Consider the following 22893-nt stretch of genomic DNA (forward strand, 5'->3'; position numbering starts at 1 on the left):
ACTGGGTAACGGTCACCACTAGTCAGCTTCAAAAGCGCTGTTGGTGGCCCCCACGTATTCTGACTTCTTCTTGTGTCTTGTCCACATTTTCCGGAGGATGTTGGGCATCCCACAGGAAGCACTTCCTGTCAGTGGTAAGGAAGCTTCTGCTCCTTGAGGAAGTGCAGGATAGTCTTCAGTTATCTTTTTGAGATGCCTGGATCTAAAGAAAAGTCCAGAGAGGGTGGTTGGGGGGCAGGAGGAGAAAGGCTATCACTTCAATGAACAAAATTAAAAATTTCACCTCTAGGAAGAGTGACCAGATTTCTTATGCCTCCTTTGTTCTCACATCTTTTCACTAGGACTGAGGGTTGCTCTTGGAAGCCGTGAGTCCCCTGGGAGGCCCTCTTAATAGGCAGAGGCAAATTTCTGGCCCTAGGAACACTGGTTCATGTAACTTAAGTACTTCTCTCTTCCCAAGCTCTTTCCTGTCCTTCCCTTAAAAAAAAAAGATTTATTTATTTATTCCCTTTTTGTTGTCCTTGTTGTTTTATTGTTATAGTTATTATTGTTGTTGTTATTGATGCCATTGTTGGGTAGGACAGAGAAATGGAGAGAGGAGGGGAAGGCAGAGGAGGAGAGAAAGATAGATACCTGCAAACCTGCTGGGGGCTCGAACTGGGATCCTTACGCTGGTCACTGCGTTTTGTGCTATCTGCACTTAATCTGCTGTGAAACCGCCTGACTTCTGCTGTCCTTCCCTTTTATTAAATATTTATTTAAATATTTTATTTACTTAATACCAGAGCTTTACTCAGCTCTAACTTCTGGTGGTGCTGGGGATTGAACTTGGAACCCTTGGTGTCTGAGGTATCAAAGTCTACTGCATGACCAGTGTGCTATATCTGACTCTCTACTTTCCAATCTTTATATCAGGGTTGGGGGATGTCTGGCCCTTGGGCATATACAGATAAAAAAGTCACTTGGTCTGGCTCTACCAAGGCATCTGCAGACATGGCTTGAAATTCAATAAATCTAGGTCCTCTTTTCATAACAACATTAAGTGCGCATTTATAAGTTGGTAATTTTGTACAGCTTATGAATTCAAAAGACCCTTGGCAGAAAAAAGGTTCCCTGTCCTTGCTATCTCTACATAGCAATCTTTCTGGTAGGGAAGATGTCTCGAAGCATTAAATACAGAAAGACTTGTGTCCTGGAGTTAACTCTACCAGCCCCTCCAACCCCAAATTGCCCGGCTTTGGAGAGGAGGAAATGGAACACTAAACCTGGAAACCCCGATAAACGGCCTTTTGGAGTCCACTTGCTACCTTTAAAAAAGGCCTAGCAAGAAGAGATCATACTTGTCTTTCCAATATCCAAGTTAAGATGAAAATGCCTGAACTTCTAAAAAAAAAATAAAAAAGGAACCATTTAGAAGCCTTTGCAACAGGGGTCAGAGAGCCTGACTTCTATCAAGACACAGTAAAACTGTTGCTGACTGACTCCAGCTGTCACAGTAGCTATTACTGCTCAGAAAAGTGCGCTACTAGACTTTTGTACAACCCAAATAACGTTCTTACTTTTCTTTAGTTGGGTCCCAAAACACAGAGTGACTTAAAAAAAAAAAAGATTTCACACACACAAAACAAAACAATTCTTTAGGACTTTTGTAACTTTTAGATGACTTTCTTCCACCTGGAAGGCTGCACACTGGTCTGTTTCTCCTTGGACTCCCCCAGCATTCAAGGTGTGCACCATCAGCTTGACATTTTGTGCACACTTAGCACTTTCCCAAGCAAGTATTTGTTTTCTAACAATCAGACTGAATATTTCTCTCTCTCTCTCTCTCTCTCTCTTGCTTCCAGAGTTATCGCTGGGGCTCAGTGCCGGCACTATGAATCCACTGGCCCTGGTGGTCATTTAATTTTAATTTTAATTTTTATAGGTTAGGACAGACAAATCAGGAGAGGAAGGGAAGACAGAAAAGGGGAGAAAAAGAGAAACACCTACAGACCTGCTTCACTGTGAAGTGACCCCCCTGCAGGTGGGGAGCCCGGGGCTTGAACAGGTATCCAAAGTGCGCAGGTTCCTGCACTTTGTACTATGCGCACTTAACCCGGTGCACCACCGCCCTCCTGCTGCCCCCTCAACTGAATATTTCTTAAAAAACATTAGCAACAATTTGTGCCAAGTAATTCATGAGTCATTTCATTCAACTCTCACAATAAACCCTCAGCCCTCAGGAGAGGTTTTCATTATCTTTCTCCATAGTTTGCTTTTTAAAATCAGGACAAAGAAGTCTAAATATCTTGCGTGACATCACATACGGTTAGTGGCAAAGCCAGGCTAGGAAGCAGATCAGAGTCAAGAGTCCACACCTTCATCACCCGCTAACCCACTTTTATGCTCCCTCCAGATAGTGGTTAATGGGTAGATAATAGTGGGTGAGGGGCATAAGTACGCATGATCAGTTGAAGACTAGTATTTGCCATTTTCTTGGTGCAACACAGAAGGTGGTGAGGCGGGACTGCTGGGCGGATTACATGCTTGCTATTGTAACTGCTGGTTCAGAAGCTGAGCTAACAGTAACATGAATATCATAAATGTAATTAAAAGTCTGTATTGATACACTTTTGGGCAAGAGCCCTTAACCTAATTTAATTCACAAGGCACTTTTGTCACTAGGGTGCCTATGGGAGGTTCTGGACATAGTTTGTGATTACATTTATCTAATTAACCAAAAACCCTCCCAAATGATACTTCTCCAACTCTAATGAGTGGTGCTAATGAAGTGGAAACCATCAAACCCACTTCACTTTAAACCTAGTTAACAGCTGATAAAGCACTGCAGAGCTCAGAATTATTGCTCTCATTAAAAGGTGATTTACAGCTGGCATGGATTTTGCCTTAGCATCTTGAGGGACTGGAAAGCAGGCCACCTGTTACTCCAGGGGCCAGGAGTTAGGGGGAGCCTTTCAGGGGGCAGTGCTTGGAAGCACACATTAAAAAAATTTTTTTTTGTATTATCTTTATTTATTTATTGGATAGAAACAGCCAGAAATGGAGACAGGAGGGGAAGGTAGAGAGGGAAAGAGACAGAGAGACACTTGCAGCCCTGCTTCACCACTTGCAAAGCTTCCCCCATGCAGGTGGGGACCAGGGGCTTGAACCCCAGTCTTTGTACATTGTAACATGTGTGATCAACCAGGTGTCCTCCCACCTGGCCCTGGAAGCACAGTTCTTACCCTCTGGACAGGACAGCTCCTTTCTCTGATCCCACGGCTGCGACCTCCACGACAGTGGGGGTTTTCACTGAGATCCGGGCCACCGGTGGAATCTGCATTATGAGAAAGGGGAAGGAAAGGTGAGGCTGTAACTATGTTCATTGTAACTGTGTAACTATGTTCACAAACTGGCTGAAGCCATCTGAAGAGGGGGATGGCTACAAGGACCCGTCACCAGATCAGACTGCCCTGGAGGGCTTGTTAAGACATGATAACTTTATCCCTGTTTCTGATGAGATCCTGGTTGGTAATCCCACTGATAATTCTTCTTATCTCTCCTAAAGGAAGTGCTAACAGCTTTAGAAACACATATGAAATGATAAGTAACTTATGCTTACCCAGGGCTAAGTCCAGAGCTTACTTATTCAATGAATGCACATGATAATTTGCATTTTTATTTTTAATGCTTTAATATTTATTTATTTTCCCTTTTGTTGCCCTTGTTTTATTGTTATAGTTATTATTGTTGTTACTGATGTCATCATTGTTGAATAGGACAGAGAGAAATGGAAAGGGGGAGAGAAAGATAGACACCTGCAGACTTGCTTCACCGCCTGTGAAGTGACTCCCCTGCAAGTGGGAAGCTGGGGGCTCGAACCAGGATCCTTACTCTGGTCCTTGCGTTTGGTGCCATGTGTGCTTAACCCACTGTGCTACCACCCGGACTCCCAATAATTTGCATTTGAATACATTTCTAGATGCTGCTAATGTTGCTTATTACTAGGAACCCACTTTGAAAACCACTTTCCTAGCAAAGCTTGAGACAGAGAGTGAGGAAGTCAATTTACCTGAGAACTCTATCTCCCAGCTTCATTGCCTGTGCTTGCTTGTTTGTCAAGCCCACAGAGGATTGCTTTGCCATCCTCCTCATTTCCTCTGCTATAGCTTTTCAGAGACAGTCACCCAACATGTCCTTATTTCCCACCAGTCACCCACCACAGTCCTCCAGCCTTTGGACTCAAAGCATAGGGACTTCCCATTGTAAGACAGACTGAGAGGCCAACTTCATGTGTCCAGGTAGTGGGGCAGATCCTGCCTTCCCCAGTGCTCACGTACAGCTTCACATCTTCATGTGGCTTTTCCTTCACTTTCTGGGTTGAGCCTACTGTGCGTCTTTCGAGAACACTTCTAGGAAATTTTCCCTCAGACCAGTGGCCCAAACCGATGTTTTCTCTGTTCTCATATATCCCACAGCACTGAGTGTGGAGATGGGATATGCTGCTAAACTAAGTCTGTCTTTCCACAGCTCTTTCTCTGTGTCACGTGCCTGTCTAGTCTCTTGCTACACTCCCCCCAAGAAAGGTCTCACAGTGTGTGACAGAGCCTCAGACTTAACCCCATTGATGACTCTTCCTATCTCTCCTAAAGTGTTTAACAGCTTTAGAAGTTTGTGTTAACAGCTTTAGAAATACTTATGAAATGATAAGTAACTTATGCTTATCCCAGGGCTCCAGAGTTTACTTAGTCAATGAACGTACATGATGCTTTGGTCATAAGGTCATCACATTCCTAGAATTGCTGGGAAATTCTAGGTAGGTCTTGCCCTGTGATTCACCACACCCTTCTCTCCCCAGCTAGCCAAAGGTGGTGGGTAGAGTTACTGTGCCACCTTGTGGCCTCTTAGAAGTGTTTCTCCCCCTCTGTGTCAAACAGGGTGTGATGAATGGGATATATACCCACTTCCCTTTAGCTCTGGAGAAAAGGCCCTTCTCTGTTGTCCTATTAGTCTGGTTTCCTCAATGCATTTCAACATTTAGTCAGATTTAGCTGTGCAGGTTCTGATTTGTTCTCCTGAGCTGGGAAAATGGGCCTTGGATGAGTTGCAGGACCCTAGGTCACTATCTTGGGTCCAGAAGAAAGGGCCAGTCAGGCTGTCATTTATCATCTGTGTTATTGTCTCTTCTCTTTCCCACAGCCCAAAGACTTTTCTGACAAGTCCACATCAGCATTATATCCCTTTCCAACTCACTCTAGCCTCCAACTATTCAGCTGTTCTGTTGAGAGCACTGGCTGAGTGCAGCTCAGACACTGGGAGCAGGCAATCTGCAGCTATGAGCTGCCATCTCCCCTTTGGTTTTGATCTCCTTCTGGGATAAGTTGAGGGCAGTTGTTTGATGTCACAGCTTGACAACTTTCTTTCTGTGCCAAGAGCCTGGCCAGCCTCTGCTTCCTCTGTGTAATAGTAGGTTGTGGGAGGAAGTTCTTGATCAAACAGTTGTCCTTTCCTTACATTTTCTTGGTTTTCCTATCACAGAAATAAAATCCCTGGACTAGACTTCCTTTCTGGATCAGGGGGTGAAGTACTCACATCTCTGGCCAGTGTGTTCTATAAAAATGTGTGTGTGTGTGTGTGTGTGTGTGTGTGTGTGTGTGCCCTGCATTTATGTTCAGAAGAACATGCAGGTTTTTTTTTTTTTCAGGGAGATACAAAAAAAGTTTGTGATACTCATTCAGATAAGGGCCAACTGCAGGCTGACAGGTAGCAAACAGTTCCTTCAGTTAAATCTTACGTGTGGAGGATCGCCTTGCCAAGGTAACACTCTCCTGGAGCAAGTCTCCTCCTTCTCCTTTTTCTCCTTCTCTTTCTCTTCTTCCTTCTCCTTCTCCCTCTCCTTCCCTTTCTCCCTCCTCTTCCCCTCCCCTTCATCTTTCCCTCCCCTTTCTCCTTCCCCTTCTCCTTCTCCTTCTCCTCCTCCTTCTCTCTTCCTCCTCCTCCCTTTTCTTTTTCTTCCTCCTCTCCTCCTCCTTCTTTTAGATAAAGACAGAAGGAGGCAGTGAAAGAGCACCACAGGTTCCTTCAACGTGGTGGGGGCCAGGCCAGGGTCTCCCACAAGGCACTGCAGTACACTATCCAACTGAACCATTTCACCAGCCCATGAAAAGGCATCTTCTGTGACATAGTGAGAAAGAAAGATACAGGACTGGCCACTAGGATCCAGACTTGGGACAATGTGGGAGGGTAACACATGTCTAACACTGAAGGTATTGGACCTGAGTGGTAGTTTAGAAGTTTCCTCTGTTGAAGAACTGAGGTCCTGGAGAGAAAAAGAGCAGCAGTCAGTGCTCTATCATGAGCTGCTAGGCCCCAAGGCCCAGAACTCTCAGGGCTGTTTCTCTCATGATCCCCAGGCCAGAAACAAGGAACACATAATCTCTCACCAAAGCACAGACAGAGCAAGAAGTTTAAAGTGCAACAGATACAATGAATCAGGATTATTTGACTTACCAAAGATTTCCCATATGCTCTATTCCCACACAGATTTGATGACTTGGGTTCAGAAAGCCCCACTGCAAAGTTAAAAGGAAGAGATATTACTCATGGGACTCTGTGTTCTGCCTCCTCCTGGTTCTGCATCAGTTATCTTGTTAACTAATAAGTCACATTGGGAATTTCTTTTGGTATCACTTTATTGAGGAAAGGTTGATTTATAGGATTTTTTTTTTGTCACATCAGTACAATTCCACATTTTCACATAACAGGTTTTAGTACACGTCACTCTCCACCAAACCATCCTCTTCCAACCTAGGTGCACTGGGTCTCCAGCTCTCCCTTCCCAGCTTGAATATCTCCCTCTGCCTCTGAGCCCTACATCTAGGGAATTGCTTTTTTTTTTTTTTTTTTAAACTTTTATTCCCCTTCCTCCCCTTATTTCTTTCTTGTAGACACAGAAAGAGAGAGAGAGAGAGAGACAGCAGTGAAGTTTTCTTCAGTGCATTGGTGGTTGGGTTTGAACCTGGGTCTTGTACATGACAAAGCAATGACCTGTTCTGCCACCCAAGTGAGCTACTCTGCTACCCATTGCATCTGGGGAATTTCTAAAGGCTTTTGTGCCAAGCGGCAAAATCAAGCAGCAGGATCAGGCAATGGGACAACTGCCAAGTTGGTTTCAGGGAGTAGGACAAAGGTCTAATAAAGTTATTAGCTGGTGTGGAGACCTTTACCACTGTGTTTGCATGTGGCAGGTGCTGGGAGAATGGTGCAGTGGGTGCTTCCTTCCCTCCCAAATCTTCTAAGGTCACAAGAGGTTATCAGGAGTTAAGTCTTTACAGCTAGGATCAACTATGTTCCCTGCTGCTCTTGGCCCTCTCTCTGTGCAAGAAAGCAGAGAAGAAAGACTTCCCGGACTGCAAGAAGGAAGCAGAGCCACTGGCTGCACCAGAGGCCTGTGCACAGAATCCTCTGGCTAATGCCTCTGCAGGTTTCCCCAAGCAGTCTGAAAATGGTACGTTCCTACCAGGTCTGATTTTGCTAAGCTAATTTTGGAGTCTGGGAATGCTCAATTTTTTTTTTCCCATATAAATGAATGGTAATAGCACCGCACCCTCCCAATCATTCTAATAGGAACTTCCAGACAGCAGAAAGAAAGCCTGTATTCCTGATGCCTGGTCTACTTTTGAGTGATTTCTACCCTGAAGCCTATATCTTTGTATAACCCAGTTGTTGAGCTGACGTAGCTGGCAGTGTGTGTGTGGGGGAGAGGGGGGTGGGGGGCAGGGGGGAGGGGGGAGTTGGCTTCAGTCCACCCTTCTCCTGGGGTAGACATTCCAGCATGAGCCTCTTCCTATTACATCATGGTATGAAGAAATAAAACATCTCTCCACCCCAAGGCAAATAACACCGCAATGTCAATAAAAGACACCTGCAGACCTGCTTCACTGCCTTTGAAGTGATTCCCTTGCAGGTGGGGAGCTGGGGGATCGAACCGGGATCCTTATACCTTTCCTTGCATTTTGTGCCACCTGAACTTAACCCGCTGCGCTACCGCCTGACTCCTGACTTTTACATTTTCTCACTGAATCCTCCCCACAACCCTAACAGGTAGCTACAATAGTTTTCACTTTCCAGATGAAGACACTGAGGTTTCAGAGATACATTATGATCACAGTGAAGCTGGGCCAGATCAGTCTAGGGAAAGGGGGGGGGGACATCGGCCTTTAGATAGTAGACAGCCAGTGAAATCATTTGGCCTGACCCTGCCAAGGCAAGTGGAGCTTTTTTCATAGCAACACTTAGTATTTATTTATTTATTTATTTATTTATTTATTTATTTATCAGAGCCCTACTCAGTGCTAGCTTGTGATGCTGGGGCATTGAACCTGGGACTTTGGAGCCTCAGGCATGAGTCTCATTGCGTAGTCTATCCCCACTTGTGCTGTCCCCACTCTACCCCACCCCAGAGTTAATTTCTAAGAGCTGGGAAAACTTGACCGACTAGTACCCCACCTCCAATTCAGTTTGGGAGAAGTTTTCTAGGTGGAGAGGTACAGGAAGGGCAATCTTCTGAGACAGAAGTTCCAGGGAAAGGATACAATGGAATAGTCACAGGACTATGCCACTGCTCGAAAGTCACAGGAGTTGGTCTCAGGGAGGTCGCAGGTGATGGGCTCTGGAGAGCCTGGTGTCTGATCTGCAGGGCACTTGGGGTAGGGAGAATATGCTTTTATAACAGGGGGTAATAGAGGTAGATTTCTGCTGTAGGTGGATCCCCTCTGGCAGCTTCATGGAGGGAGGTGATCTAGAACTGGTGGACCAGGGTTGGCTACTCCATGCAAAGGATGAAGGGAGTCTGAGTCTCGCTGTTGACAGTGTGTGTAAAGACTGTGTGAAGCGGAGGATGGGGTGATGGAGATCATGAGGGTGTGAGGAAAAACATTCCAGCAGCTTTCTGAAAAGGTAGATAGTAACCTGAGCCTAGAAAAGCAAAGAGGAGGAAGGAGGAAGAAGAGTTCTGTTTAAACAAATTGATGCTGAGGTATTTAAGTACATTTTGATGCAATCAGGCAGGTAACAGCTTTTCCAGAGCCAGGAGGTGGGGTGTCCTCTACCCAAGTACCTAGGACTCTGCTCAAGACCTCATGGTAAGAGATTTTCTCACTTGGGCCTTTGCCTTTAAATGACTCCCCCAGAGCATCTTTCTCTCAAAAGAGAAGGCTACAGCATCCAGGAGCCTTCTTCTGATGCTCAGAAGAGAAACAGTCTCCCCAGTGGAAGAGGGCCTAACATGGCGGTAGGTGTGATGTGTAGACACCTGTCATGGAACAGTAAGCAATTTTACCCATATGATAATATCTATCTTGCAAATCACTATTCCCCTAAGAAAGAAAGGAAGAGGAGGAGGAGGAGGAGGAGAGGAGAAGGAAAAAGAGGTGGTGGTGAGAGGGGGCAGGCAGTGGTAAACCCGGTTAAACACATAGCATATGCCACCACCAAGCACAAGGACCCGGGTTTGAGCTCCTGCTACCCACCTACAGGGGGTAAGCTTCACAAGTGGTGAAGCAGGACTGCAGCTGCCTATCTCTCTCTCTCTGTCTCCTCACCCATCTCAGTTTCTCTCTGTTATGTCAAATAAAAATAGAAAGAAAAAAGAAAGGAAAAAATGACCACCAGTTGTGCTGGCACTGAGTTCCAGCAATAACCCTGGTGGCAATTAGAAGAAGAAGAAGAAGAAGAAGAAGAAGAAGAAGAAGAAGAAGAAGAAGAAGAAGAAGAAGAAGAAAGAGTCTCTCAGATGAAGCAGACTGGGAGTATGGACCGACCAGTCAACGCCCATGTTCAGCGGGGAAGCAATTACAGAAGCCAGACCTTCCACCTTCTGCAACCCACAATGACCCTGGGTCCATGCTCCCAGAGGGATAGAGAATGGGAAAGCTATCAGGGGAGGGGGTGGGATACGGAGAATGGGTGGTAAGAATTGTGTGGAGTTGTACCCCTCCTATACTATGCTTTTGTTAATGTCTCCTTTCTTAAATAATTTTTTTCCTCTTTTTTAAATATTTATTTTATTATTTATTTATTCCCTTTTGTTGCCCTTGTTTTTTATTGTTGTAGTTATTATTATTGTTGTTGTCGTTGTTGGATAGGACAGAGAGAAATGGAGAGAGGAGGGGAAGACAGAGAGGAGGAGAGAAAGAGAGACACCTGCAGACATGCTTCACCGCCTGTGAAGCGACTCCCCTGCAGGTGGGGAGCTGGGGTTTGAACCGGGATCCTTATGCCGGTCCTTGTGCTTTGTGCCACCTGCGCTTAACCCGCTGCGCTACAGCCCAACTCCCAAATAAATAAATTTTTTAAAAAAGAGTCTCTCAGATGCAGACATACATCCTCCAAGATCAGTGACAAGTCTTTCTGTGAGAGCACTGAGAGCTTCCCTCCACTCAGAAGTCCTCTTTCTCCAACCTGAAGTCTATCAGATCGGGGAAGCTGAATCAAAACCCAGCTCAATCTTTTTTTAAAAAAAAACCTGACACATTCTCTGCAGGAGCTGACTGTCATGTACTGAGCAGTTCTTTCCATTTCATAATTTTTTGTTCTCTTTCAGAGAGACTGATGTGGACAGCACAAGCTTCCTCAAGTCCAGAAAAAGAGATAATCACCCCCATAAACTAGACAGTTGAGAAAATATTCTCTGGTGGAAAATGTCATTAGCTAGGAAATCATGAGCCCTATGATTTAATCTCAATTCTGTTGCTAATGAGCGGGTCAGCCTTGGGTAGGTCAGTTTCTATGGTTTCAGTTTCTTCTGCTACTTGGTAGGTGGGGAGGTTATAGCTGATCAGTTGTTCTCTATTTTCAGTGTGCATAATCACCTGGGGGTGGGGGAAGCTTATTAAAATACAGATTACTGGGTCCTACTCTGGTTTCTGATTCATTGTGTATGGGGTGTGGGATCTAAAATGTGTATTCTCAGCATATATTTCTGTGAATCTCCAGCTCTGGAGACCCCCTTTTTGAGAACCACCCATCAAACCTTCTCTAAATCCTTGCCAAATTGCCGTGTGGTCATGAATGAGTATCTTCTGGAAGGTTATTGGAAACAAAATACAGGGTTTTACTGAGTCCTATTCAGAGTCAACACAGAGACAAAATTCCCAGGTCATTCTTTTGCACACAAAAATCGAAAATCCCAACTCTAAATTCATGTTATGATTTTTAAGCAAAGACAAATACTTTTTCTCCATTTCTATACACATATGCACCCACCCACCCACCTACCTATATATAGAAAGAGAAAAAATCCTCTCCTCTTAATTTGCAAGGCAGATTGTGGTTTTCCTAATACTTTCACGCTATATACATCTAAGTCTATATAACCACTTATCTGGAGAATATAGTGTGATTTTTGTGTTCTTATACATCAGATCGTGAGAACAGTGATCAAATGAACTTGAGTGATCCAGCTAAGCTACGATGGAGAAAATAGAGAAGATGCATGGATGAAAGGATAAACTCAGCGGAATCTTACACATCAGGTCTTGTAATATATAAAATTGTCAATACCTCAAAGCTTTGAGGACATCTCAAAATGTGCATTTTGGGAGTTCAAATACGAATATGTTTAGATGTTTCCATAACAAAAATAACCCAAACCAACAATCAAAACAGTAAAAGACTCTGGGGTGGGTGGGTGGGTGGGGAGAATACAGGTCCATGAAAAATGATGAATGAAATAGTGGGGGTTGTATTGTTAAATGGGAATCTGGGGAATGTTATGCATGTAAAAAAAAAAAAAGAAGAAGAAGTAGAAACGCAAAGCAGAAATTGACTGAGTTTGGAGTATGGCACCAAAGTAAGAAAGCAGAAGTACACTAGAGTTTGCAGTGAGTACCTCCCTAATACTTCCTCTCCACTTTTCTAAGCTTTGGGTCTATGATTGCTCAACAATTTGTTTGGCTTTGTATGTTAACTCTCTTTTCAGTCACCAGGTTCCAGGTGTCATCAGGATGCCGGCCAGGCTTCCCTGGATTGAAGACCCCACCAATATGTCCTGGAGCTCAGCTTCCCCAGAGACCCACCCTACTAGGAAAAGAGAGAGGCAGACTGGGAGTATGGACCGACCAGTCAACGCCCATGTTCAGCGGGGAAACAATTACAGAAGCCAGACCTTCTACCTTCTGCAACCCACAATGACCCTGGGTCCATGCTCCCAGAGGGATAGAGAATGGGAAAGCTATCGGGGGAGGGGGTGGGATATGGAGATTGGGTGGTGGGAATTGTGTGGAGTTGTACCCCTCCTACCCTATGGTTTTGTTAATTAATCCTCTCTTAAATAAAAAAATAAATAAAAAAAAACAATCAAAACAAAACACCATTTCTGATTTAATGAGCTAGACTAGACACAGGATCCTATTTAACTAATTGAGATGGAAACCATTAAAAAAAAAGTGCCTAAGGTAAGACAAATTAAAAAAAAAACTACTTCCTAAGTTCTTTTTATAGATTGTTGAAATAGCCTAAGTCATTCAGAATTTAAAATGGTAAGATTATAAAATGGCATGGAACCTATGTAGTTACAGGCATGCACACTTCCTCTTAAAGAAAGAACGCAGGGGCCGGGTGGTGGTGCACCTGGTTGAGCACACATGTTACAATGTGCAAGGACCCAGGTTCAAGCCCCCAGTCCCCACCTGCAGGGGGAAAGCTTTTCGAGTGGTGAAGCAGTGCTGCAGGTGTCTCTCTGTCTCTCTCCCTCTCTATTACCTCCTTCCCTCTTGATTTCTGTCTCTATCCAATAAATAAAGATTAAAAAATTTTTTAAAAATTGAAGTTTTTAAAAAAAGAATGCAATGCTTCCTTTGATGAGTCCTGTCAGCGCTCGTTTTATTTATTTATTATTGGATAGAGACAGAGAAACATTGAAAGGGGAGGGGGAGATAGAGAAGAGAGGGAGAGAGACAGGCTGGATGGTGATGAGCCTGTAACCACATGTTACACAGCACAAGGACCCAGATCTGAGCCCAGAGTCCCCACCTGCAGGGGGAAAACTTTGGGAGTCATGAAGCAATGCTGCAGGTGTCTCTCTGTCTCTCTCCCTATCATCCCCTTTCCTCTTGATTTCTGGCTGTCTCTAATCCATAAATAAATAAAGATAATACCAAAAAAATAAAAATAAAAAAAGAAAGAGAGACGGAGACTCCTGCAGCACTGCTTCATTACTTGTGAAGATTTCCCCCTACAGGTGGGGACCAGGGGCTTGAACCAGGGTCCTTGCGCACTATAATGTCAGCCCTTAACCAGGTGTGCCTGCTCCCTGTCCACTGCTGTTTTTCCCCCCAGAGTATAATCATGTTTCATCTCTTCTGTAGTCCTGCAAATTGCAACAAGATGGCAGAAGCCAAGCATCTTTGCTCACTACATAAATCCAAAGGGCTGGTATACAGGTGTTTGGCGGTGCTGCTGCTGGTGGGGCCCTGAGAACAGGTGCATTCAGCGGGGGAACAGCATGTATTTGGGGAAATGTAGTCCCACCACACAGGTGCTGTGCTCACCTGGTGATGGAGAACCAGGGTCATTGTCTCCTACCTCCTGATGCCCCAAGGGTAGTTCTGGGGACTTTGGCCAGATGCACCTACCAGATCTGGTGGTGGCTTTCGCCTGGTGAGGACCCTGATGCCGCGCGTTTTGGAGCCTGCCGGACCTGCGACCTTCACCATCGCTGCGATCCTTTCGGTGAGGCAGCAGCTCCAGGGGTCGGGATGCATAGAGCTCAGATTCGATCACCACCTGCGGGAGAAGGAAGGCAGGTCGACTTGTTCCTTGCTCAGATCTCAGTGCCCACTGCCAGGACTAGGGCAGAAGCTTTGCAGATGGCCCTGGGGCTTGCCTTCTTTCTTCCAGTGAATGCCAGGGTCAGGGAGAAAATTTGGAGATGTTCATAGCAGGACAGGAAAGAGAAATGGGGATCACCTCAGAAAAATTTCCTTTTTTAGCTGACTTGATGCTTGGTCCTCATTTCTCGCAAACTACAGAAACCTGAGAGGGTTCTAGGCAGGATATTGGGACCACACCAGGGGATGGCGAGCTGAATAAATGACTGTGGACTTTTGACAGTTTGCTTTATTTCCTAGTCTGTAGAACACAGTCTGGGTTTGATCTTTCTGCTGGTCTTAGAACAAACTGGTCTGAGAACAGACTCTCTAGTACTCTTGTTACAGGGATAAGGTTTGGGAACTTGGAGATGGGGTGAAGGAACAAGAGTTTAATATTGTATTTTCTCTTCTTGGGTCAGCAAACAGAAGACATGGGGCTAATCCACAGGTGTAGGGGATTGTTTCTTTTTGCAATCCATACTTCCGCTTGTTAGCTTAGGGGCCTGGCAGGGAATTAGATAAGTAGGGCCTGTGTGACTGTCATGATCTTAATCTGATGTGTTCCACAGCAATGTTCTAGCCCAGTGACCCTGGGAGGCAGTACAGTGGATAATGTGTTGGAACCTCAAGCATGAGGTCATGGGTTTGATTCTCAGCATTGCATGTGCTAGATTCCCTCCACTCTAGCTCATCAATTAAAAATAATAAAAAAAAAGACATGTTCTAGTCCAACTTCCTACTTTCACACATGAAGCGAAGAATAGCTGAATCTTAAAGCTCCCAACAATAAAGGGCAGAGCCAGCCTGAGGCTCATGGTTTCACAGTCTTAAGTGAATGCTCTTTTTAAGAGTCACAGAAGTGTCATGTCTAGATAAGACTTTTCAAGTTCACTTGATGGTTCAGTGTATTTTGAAAAACCAGATCACCACACAAATTCCTGCTCTACAAGGCTGAGATCTGGGAAGAATGAGCCTAACAATTTTGAGAAAGCTATGAGATAAGGGACAGTGTGTAACTATGTCCTGTGACTAATATAATTAGTAGAGAAATGTAATTTCAGAGGAGTCCAGAGAGGCAGACTCTAATACTAAGGGTTGTTCAGAGACAAAATATATTTTTGGCAAAGAGGGAGCCTGGCGTCTACATGGGAGCCCAAGAGGTAAGAAGAGACATAAGAATTTCAGGCCAAAACATATAAACAAATAAAACAAATGCTTTAAACATTTTTATACTACAGCAGTTGAAAATATGAATGATTTTCTCTGACAAGGTCGTAGATACAGGTCCAAGTCTTATTTTCTAACACTAAAATACCATTCCCGCCTGAGAACCAGAACTTAAACTTAGTCAGCTGGACATACCTACATTCTATAGCTTTTCTGAATTTTCTTATACCTGATGTTTTTGCCATACTTGAAATTTTATCATGGATACTTACTACCTTGGAAATTAAAATAACAACTGTATATAGAAATAACAACAACACAAAAGAAATAATGAGGGGCTGGGTGATGGCACACCAGGTTAAGGGCACATAGTACGAAGTACAAGGACTCACGCAAGGTTTGAGCCCTGGGTTCCCTACCTGCTGGGGTCGGGGGTGGTTCACTTCACAAAGGGTGAAGCAGGTCTGCAGGTGTCTTTCTCTCCCTCTCTCTATCTTCCCCTCTTCTCTCAATTTCTCTCTGTACTATCCTATTTAAAAAAAAAAAAAAGGATAAGAGAGCCTCCAGGAGCTGTGGATTCATAGTGCCTGCACAGAGCCAGCCCCAGCAATAACCCTAGAGGCAAAAAAGAGAAAGAAATAATGTCAAAAACTTTATCTTATTTCCAGAAAACCTAATAACATTTTTAAAGTGGAGAATAGGATTTTTATTGAAAAATTATAAATTCAAAGTATTTTATGAAAAAAACATGACACAGGCCTGCAAACAATATAATTTTACTTGATATTGTTGTGTTATTGTCACCAGAGCATTGCTGGGGCTCAGTGCTAGTACTACGAATCCAGCTCTCCTGGTGGCCATTTTTTTCTTTCTCTCTTTTTTCCCCTAATCTTTTTTTACTAGATAGGACAGAGAGAAATTGAGAGAGGATGGGGAGATAGAAAGAAGTAGAGAAAGATAAACACTTGCAGAGCTGCTTCTTGGTTTGTGAAGAAGACCCGCTATAGGTGGAGAGCAGGGACTCGAACCTGGGTCCTTGCGTTTGGTAATACGTGCACTTAACCCGGTACTGCCCAGCCCTAATAATATTATTTTATACAAATAAAAAAACAGCATGGCTGTTTATAACACTGAAAAAAAACAAGAATATCATAAAGACAAAGTAGGTCACAGATGCTTTACCCACATTATAAAATTTAATTGAATAAGAAAAAAACATATAAAAGAAAATGTACCCTCTATGTCTGGGGAAAAATGGCAAATAGAAGGCTCACATCAGATCTGTTTGGTGTCTGGTTGGCAATGGTCAGTTTTTGTTGTCAAGTGGAGGACAGGAATGCGCAATAACAATCAGGGATAAAAACCTTCCTGGTTATTGAGAGCGGAGGAGGGTGAAGATGCTGAACACTGTTAATCTTTCATTTTCTAATTTTGTTTAAACCCGAGTACCGCTTAGCTTGGCTTATGGTGAAACTAGGGATTGAATATGGGACCTCAGGTGCCTCAGTGTTTTGCATAACTACTGTGCCATCTCCCTGGCTGAGCATTGCTTTTAAGATGAAAAGTCAAACAAAGGAAGCAAAACTGAAATTTCTTACATTCTTGGTCAAGAGGTGTTGAGAGCTTTTGACTCTTCTTCTGGTTGGACTGGATACTGCAAAGAGAGCAAGAAATGTTTTTAGAGAATGCTTGTAAGGCTGGCGCAGCTACAATAACAATACTCCAGAGGAGGTCCTGCCTGGCATAAGGAGAGGGAGATGGGACACAGTCACACTTTTAAATGACAATCAGCTGAGTGCACTAAAGTCTATAGCAGCATTATTTATGATAGCTAAGAAGTAGAATCACTTTAATGCTCATCAACAAAATTCCCTACATATATACATTAGAGTATTATTTGGCCTTAAAAAGAAGTGATGTTCTGACATAAGCTTCAGTTGCATAGAGAAGCAATTATAGAAGCCAGACCTTCCACCTTCTGCACCCCATTAAGATCTTTAGTTGATACTCCCAGAGAGGGATAAAGAATAGGGACATTTCCAATGGAGGAGATGGGACATGGAACGATGGTAGTAGGAACTGTTTGAAATTGTTCCCCTGTTATCTTACCATCTTGTTAATCATTATCAACTCACCAATAATAAAAAAGATAAAGGAAAAAAAGAAGGGAATGAAGACTAATTTTTTAATGGATACAGGACTTCTGTTTGGGATAATGGAAAAGTTCTGGAAAAGGATAATGGTGATGATTGTACAATAATAAGAATGTACTTATTGCCACATAACTGTACATTTAAAAATGTCTAAGCTGCATGCTTTATACTATGTCTATTTGACTGCAATGAAAAAAACCTTAAAGAAAGCTTAGAAGATTGAGTATTAAAATGTTACTCGGTAGGGAAAAGGTGTGCATTTTGTTGGAAATGGAGATAACTGGGCATCTCCCATTCCTGGTTGCTGTTAGGGTGATTTACTTGGAGCCAGAATCATACCATTGTAACTGCTCTACCTAGAACTGGAATGACTTCACGTCACCTATCAGATAAGTGAGCAGTTGAGTTATGTTATTTTCTCCAAAGCATTTGCCGCCCTAAAACCAGGACAAGGCCTTGGACTCCTTTCACTTGGGTATGAATCACAACTTGACCACTTGCCAGTTACATGACTCAGGAAAGTCACTCACCCTGAGAAGCCTCTCTGTCTTCACCTATGACAGAAGAAATAATGGTACCAATCCCTGGGGCTGTAACAAAGTTTAAATGAATTTTTTTTCCTCTTCTTCTTCTCCTCCTTTTTCTCAACCCCCATCCATATGAACTTATGTTAACAAAACCCTTATGTTTACAAAACTCTTGGCATAGCAAAGAGTAAGTGCTCAGGAATTGTGGTTATTACAATGTCCTTTTTTTCTCCACAAGATGAGGGCAAATGAAAGTTCTAGAGATGGCGGCGTTCCATTAGGATTTCTCTTTCTGGGCTTTTCTCCATGTCCGCCTCTGCTTGCCCTTGCCGACAACCCTCCTTGCTGCGGCTTAGCTGTGGTGCAGATCTAGAATTAAAGTCTGTCTGCTGTGCCTTAGAAAATAACTTCTGGGACAACTTCTTAGTAAAACCACAACTTTTATCTTTGTATTTACTGTGAATCGTATCTAAGAAATCTTTCCCTTAAAAACTCTCTCTCTAGAGAGTGAAAATAAACATGCTTTCGGCTATAGACTTGATCTGTGTGCTGTTTAAATACACGAGAAACACTATAACATTTGCACTGACTTATATTTTTTGTGAGCTATTAGATATGGCCTAGCTAAAAAAAAAATAGGGATATTAGATTGAACCTAATATGTATATTTTTGAAAGATGGATATAATAAGAATAGAAAAATCAACATGGCAATAGCTCACACTGAGCTTTATGAGGCAACAGTTTATTTGCTTTAATTCCTTCCCTCCTCACAGAAGCTCCACAAGGATTCTTCATCACCTCCACTTAGTAATGGAAGTACTAATGTTTACAGAGGTCACCCAGTGGAGTAAGGCCTATACTCCTGACCATTCTGTCCATTCTGCCAAACTTATTCTGAAGAGATATTTTGGACATTGCACGCTGAACAAAACTAGCTAAACTGTAGCATTTATGACAGGGTTTACCAAGAGTTACTAGTCTTTCTATGAGCAGTGACTCATGAAAAACCAGCACCATCTTTTCACTGACAGTTCTCTGCTTGATGGCTTTGGAGAAGGCAACATGAGGCAGAACCAGAAACAGGATGAGGTGGACATCCCTTAATACAGAATTACATATATTCCTTTTCTAGAGAGAACATTCTAACAGTAAGAGATCCAGGAATACTGATGAATACTTGACTTACTAGCAGGGGTTGAGCATGAAATGAAAATGGCAAGTAGGATTAAAAATGTACTTTTGATCATATTCATTGTTCTAAATATGATGAGACATAACTGTGTAACTGCTAGGTTTAGAGGAAGTTACTACATCAGGAACTGCTCTAGATACTTTACATGTCAATTCATTTATTTCTCATAATAACCTTAGGAGGTAAGTTCTAGTTATACCTTTTATAGACGTGGAAACTTAGCCCACAGAGATCTAGTAACCTGTCCAAGGTCACACAATTCACAGTGCCAGAAGGCTTTATTTTTTAATTCTTTATTTTTTAATTAAATTCATTTATTTTATTTGATAGGACAGAGAGAAATTTAATTCCTTTAGAGGGAAGAAGTAGATAAGGTGAGAGAGAAACAGAAAGACACCTGCAGACCTTCTTAACCATTTGTGAAACTTCCCCCCTGCAAGTGGGGGCCAGGGGCTTGAACACAGGTCCTTGTGCACTGTAATGTGTGCACTTAACCAGGTGCACCACCACTCAGCCTTACCAGAAGTATTTTAATTACTAGACTTCACAAGTGGAGTCAAATTTTGGGTGATTTATTCAGGCAAAGTCTGCTATTGCTCCCGAACTGCATGCTAATATTTTTAATTAAAAGGCTGATTTGGCTTTGATATTTCCCCCCTACATTTTTTAAATGGAAAAAAATACAGAGGGTAAATATATTTTAAGATTTCCAAACTTGATTCTACTTTTTTGTATAGACAATAAGTTAAAAAGTAGAGGACAGGGGTCGGGCAATGGCGCAGTGGGTTAAGCGCATGTGGCGCAAAGCACAAGGACCGGTGTAAGGATCCCCGTTCGAGCTCCTGGCTCCCCACCTGCAGGGAAGTGGCTTCACAGGCGGTGAAGCAGGTCTGCAGGTGTCTGTCTTTCTCTCCCCCTCTCTGTCTTCCCCATCCTCTCTCCATTTCTCTCTGTCCTATCCAACAACGAACAACATCAACAATGGCAATAATAATAATCACAATGAGGCTGCTACAACAACAAGGGCAACAAAAGGGGGAAAAATGGCCTCCAGGAGCAGTGGATTCATGGTGCAGGCACCGAGCCCAGCAATAACTCTGGAGGAAAAAAAAAAAAAGTAGAGGACAAGTTTCAGTTCCCTTTCTGTACTCTTCTGACTACTTTCCCTCCTTCGTCAGGGCTACTGAAATCACCAAGTGTCTATAAAATGCTTGGCCTATGTTTACATACTTTTCTTTAGATACATATCCATAAACAATATATACTACTGGTTTGTGTTTCCAAATATAGTAATACTTTTTTAAAAAGCAGTTAACTATGTATTAATTAGGGTGGGGGAAGAGAGAGAGAGAGAACCAGAGCATTACTCTGGAACATGCAATGCTAGGGACTGATCTCAGCAAATCATGCCTGAAAATGCACTGCACGACCTCCCAGGCCACTGCATTTCTAAATTTAATAGGCACTATCATGCATATTATTGAATATTTTTCAGACTCAATACTATGCTTTTGTGATCTATGTCCACATATATAGAGCTGATTCATCCCTGTTTGATTACTATGAGAATATCTCATAGTGTGGTGGTGCCACGTTTTATCTCTTCCCTCCTCATGGACATCTGGGTTATTTAAAAAATTTCCCTCATAGAATCAGTGCCACTAGGGGCATCCATGTGTAAAAATACTTACTCATAAGTGGAACTGCTGGGTCAGAAGGTCAGCTTTGACTTTCTAGATATAGTTCAGACATGCCAGTGAGAACTCAAATTCTACATGTAGGGCTAGCTCTTAGTTATTCCCCATTCCCCATCTCTCTGTGACAATAGATGTCTTAAGCTTAATTTATGTTTCGCTGGCTGTGTCTTTGTAGCCAGGCTGAGCATCCCACACCCCACCCCACCCTCCTACCCAGCAATGGCTCTGTCAGTGGCTGACACTGGGAGAAGAAAGGAACTGTTTGAACAGGGAGTCGCAACACCAGCAAACACCCAGCCCACTTCATTTAAGTTTGACAATGAGACTGGGGCTAAGCAAGACAGGGGCAGCAGGAGAGAGGGTGAGCTTCCTAAGGGGGCGAGGGAACCGTCTAGTAACTGGACACTCGGAGTCAAGCTTTTACACAAAGCCTTTCCTTTGATTTGATTCATTTACTTGTGACCATGAAGGCTTAGAAAAGCACAGTTTGGTGTTGTTAGTTCCAGGCTAAGTTTGGGAGTGTGGCCGGCCCTGGGGCTTGTACAGAGGTCAATTCCAGGTCAGGGCATCATTTGACCACTTCACTGGCCATCAGGTCATTGCCTGAAGCCTCCTCGTATTTTATAGCACATTTAGAAACTTTAATCTTGAGCCAGCTGTTTTTCTCCTTTTAGACCCCATTTGCTCACTGGAGAAAATGGAAGAATATTTCTAGTTGCCCCAGGAATTTCTGTTCTCCTCTCTGGTGCCTAAAATGAGCACTTTAGTTAGACAGGATTGCCTGAGTATTTGAACTTCCTTCATATCCCCTTTGATGAACTGATGTTCAGTGATTGATATTGGGATGCATTGGATCGACCTTCTCGTGGTGCATCCCGTGAGTACCCATTTATTGGGGAAACTGACGATCCTTCCTAGCCGACTGAATCCACATGGATCCAAGTCACTTTCAAAGCCAGCAACAAGCAGACATCAGGCTCAACCTGACGCTGTTGACTGGCTACGGAAGAAGGGCAAACGCTAGAAGAAGAAGTGATTGATATTTATCCACGTGCCTCCTTTTCACAAACAACAACAAAAACACCATCAAAACAGAACCAGTCACCTCCCCACCCAGACAGGCCACGCCCACCCCCAGACCTGAGGGTCAACAATCATAATAAAATAGCACGTGATTACCCTCACTCTGCAGCATAAGATACCACTGGGGGGTGGGGGGGAGAAAAAACAAAAAACAGTCAAGGGCAATTTTACTCACCCTGGGAAGGAATCACGGTGGTGAACACTTCTATATTTTCATCACTGCAGCTGTAAATCTGATGCATTGTTTCAGCCTGCTCCCCCAGAGTGTTTAGGAACGGCGGCCTCTCTCAGAACCCCTCGTTGAGAGGTTTTCTAATCCAGTCTGGCTCGAGGATCATTGTGCAGGTCCACAAAAGACAGGCTGGTGCTGTGATCTCATCTCATTTCGGTCTTCACTGCAACATTTTCTAATCCCATCTGTCTTTTTTTTTTTTGAATCCTATTATTGCAAACCTTTGATTGAGCCTTGGAGGCTTCAGTCCCCTCCCAGTCAGGATGTCTTTAACATTTTTATTTTTCCGTGTCTGCCGCAGTGAATTTGTCAAGTCTTTTGTGAAGTGGTGATGAAGTGAAGTTGCCTATCGCCTACTCCGTTGGTGCCAAGCTTGGCTGGAGAATTTCACCGAAAAGAAAATGTGAATTTTGGTATCAGCAAATCCCCTTTGCACTTCAGAAATGAAGGGACTGCCCCACCCCCCTCTTCCGGGAGAACTGGATACTAAAGTAATTTGTCTTGTGTTAATTTGGCTTCATTCAGAGTTTCTATTTTAAACAAAAGGTCCGTTTCTCCAAAGCGTTTTTTTTTTTTTTGCTTCATGCCAGTACATGACAAGGCTGACATTTCTAGGCAGTCGTGTGCTTAACATCTTCCAAGATAATCCTTCAAGCACTTGCAGCGACACAGGCACAAGCAGTGGTGTGACACTGAAGGTGCACAGTTACAGGAAGCTTGAATTTTATTACACTATATATCCTAATATATACCACCCAGTAGATATTATTTATGTGCTATATTTTATCCTATATATTGTATATAAGACCTAGGCATTATGTGTATAATATCTATATATTCTGTATTCAGACTCAAACAGGGTATGGTTGAAATATATACATATTATGCTAAATCTATTGCCTGTCATTTCACCATTATAACTTTACTTCTTTTTTGCCTTTTTATTTAATTAATCTGATAAGAACAGAGAGAAATTGAAAGGGAGGAGGA

General features: G+C 43.2%; 1 protein-coding gene across 1 annotated transcript; it reads right to left on the minus strand.

The window, feature by feature from the left end:
* On the minus strand, positions 1-22464 carry VXN (vexin). The gene is made up of 6 exons (XM_007526992.3): positions 21847-22464; positions 16616-16671; positions 13614-13764; positions 6490-6551; positions 3225-3316; positions 1-202 (listed from the first exon to the last, which is right to left on the minus strand). The coding sequence occupies exons 1-6, from the start codon at positions 21911-21913 to the stop codon at positions 19-21; spliced, it is 612 nt and encodes a 203-aa protein (XP_007527054.1). The 5' UTR covers positions 21914-22464; the 3' UTR covers positions 1-18.
* Between the last annotated feature and the right edge of the window lie 429 nt (positions 22465-22893).

This window comes from Erinaceus europaeus, chromosome 1 (assembly GCF_950295315.1).
Source record: "Erinaceus europaeus chromosome 1, mEriEur2.1, whole genome shotgun sequence".
NCBI lineage: Eukaryota > Metazoa > Chordata > Mammalia > Eulipotyphla > Erinaceidae > Erinaceus > Erinaceus europaeus.

What these genes read in the sequence shown, in the direction of transcription:
- VXN (XM_007526992.3), bottom strand. Translation starts at nt 21,913, where the DNA reads ATGCATCAGATTTACAGCTGCAGTGATGAAAATATAGAAGTGTTCACC. An exon ending in GAGCATATGGGAAATCTTTG is followed by an intron (nt 3,317 to 6,489) that starts GTAAGTCAAATA and finishes CTCATAATGCAG; the next exon opens with ATTCCACCGGTGGCCCGGAT. An exon ending in GGAGCTGTCCTGTCCAGAGG is followed by an intron (nt 203 to 3,224) that starts GTAAGAACTGTG and finishes ACTTTTCTTTAG; the next exon opens with ATCCAGGCATCTCAAAAAGA.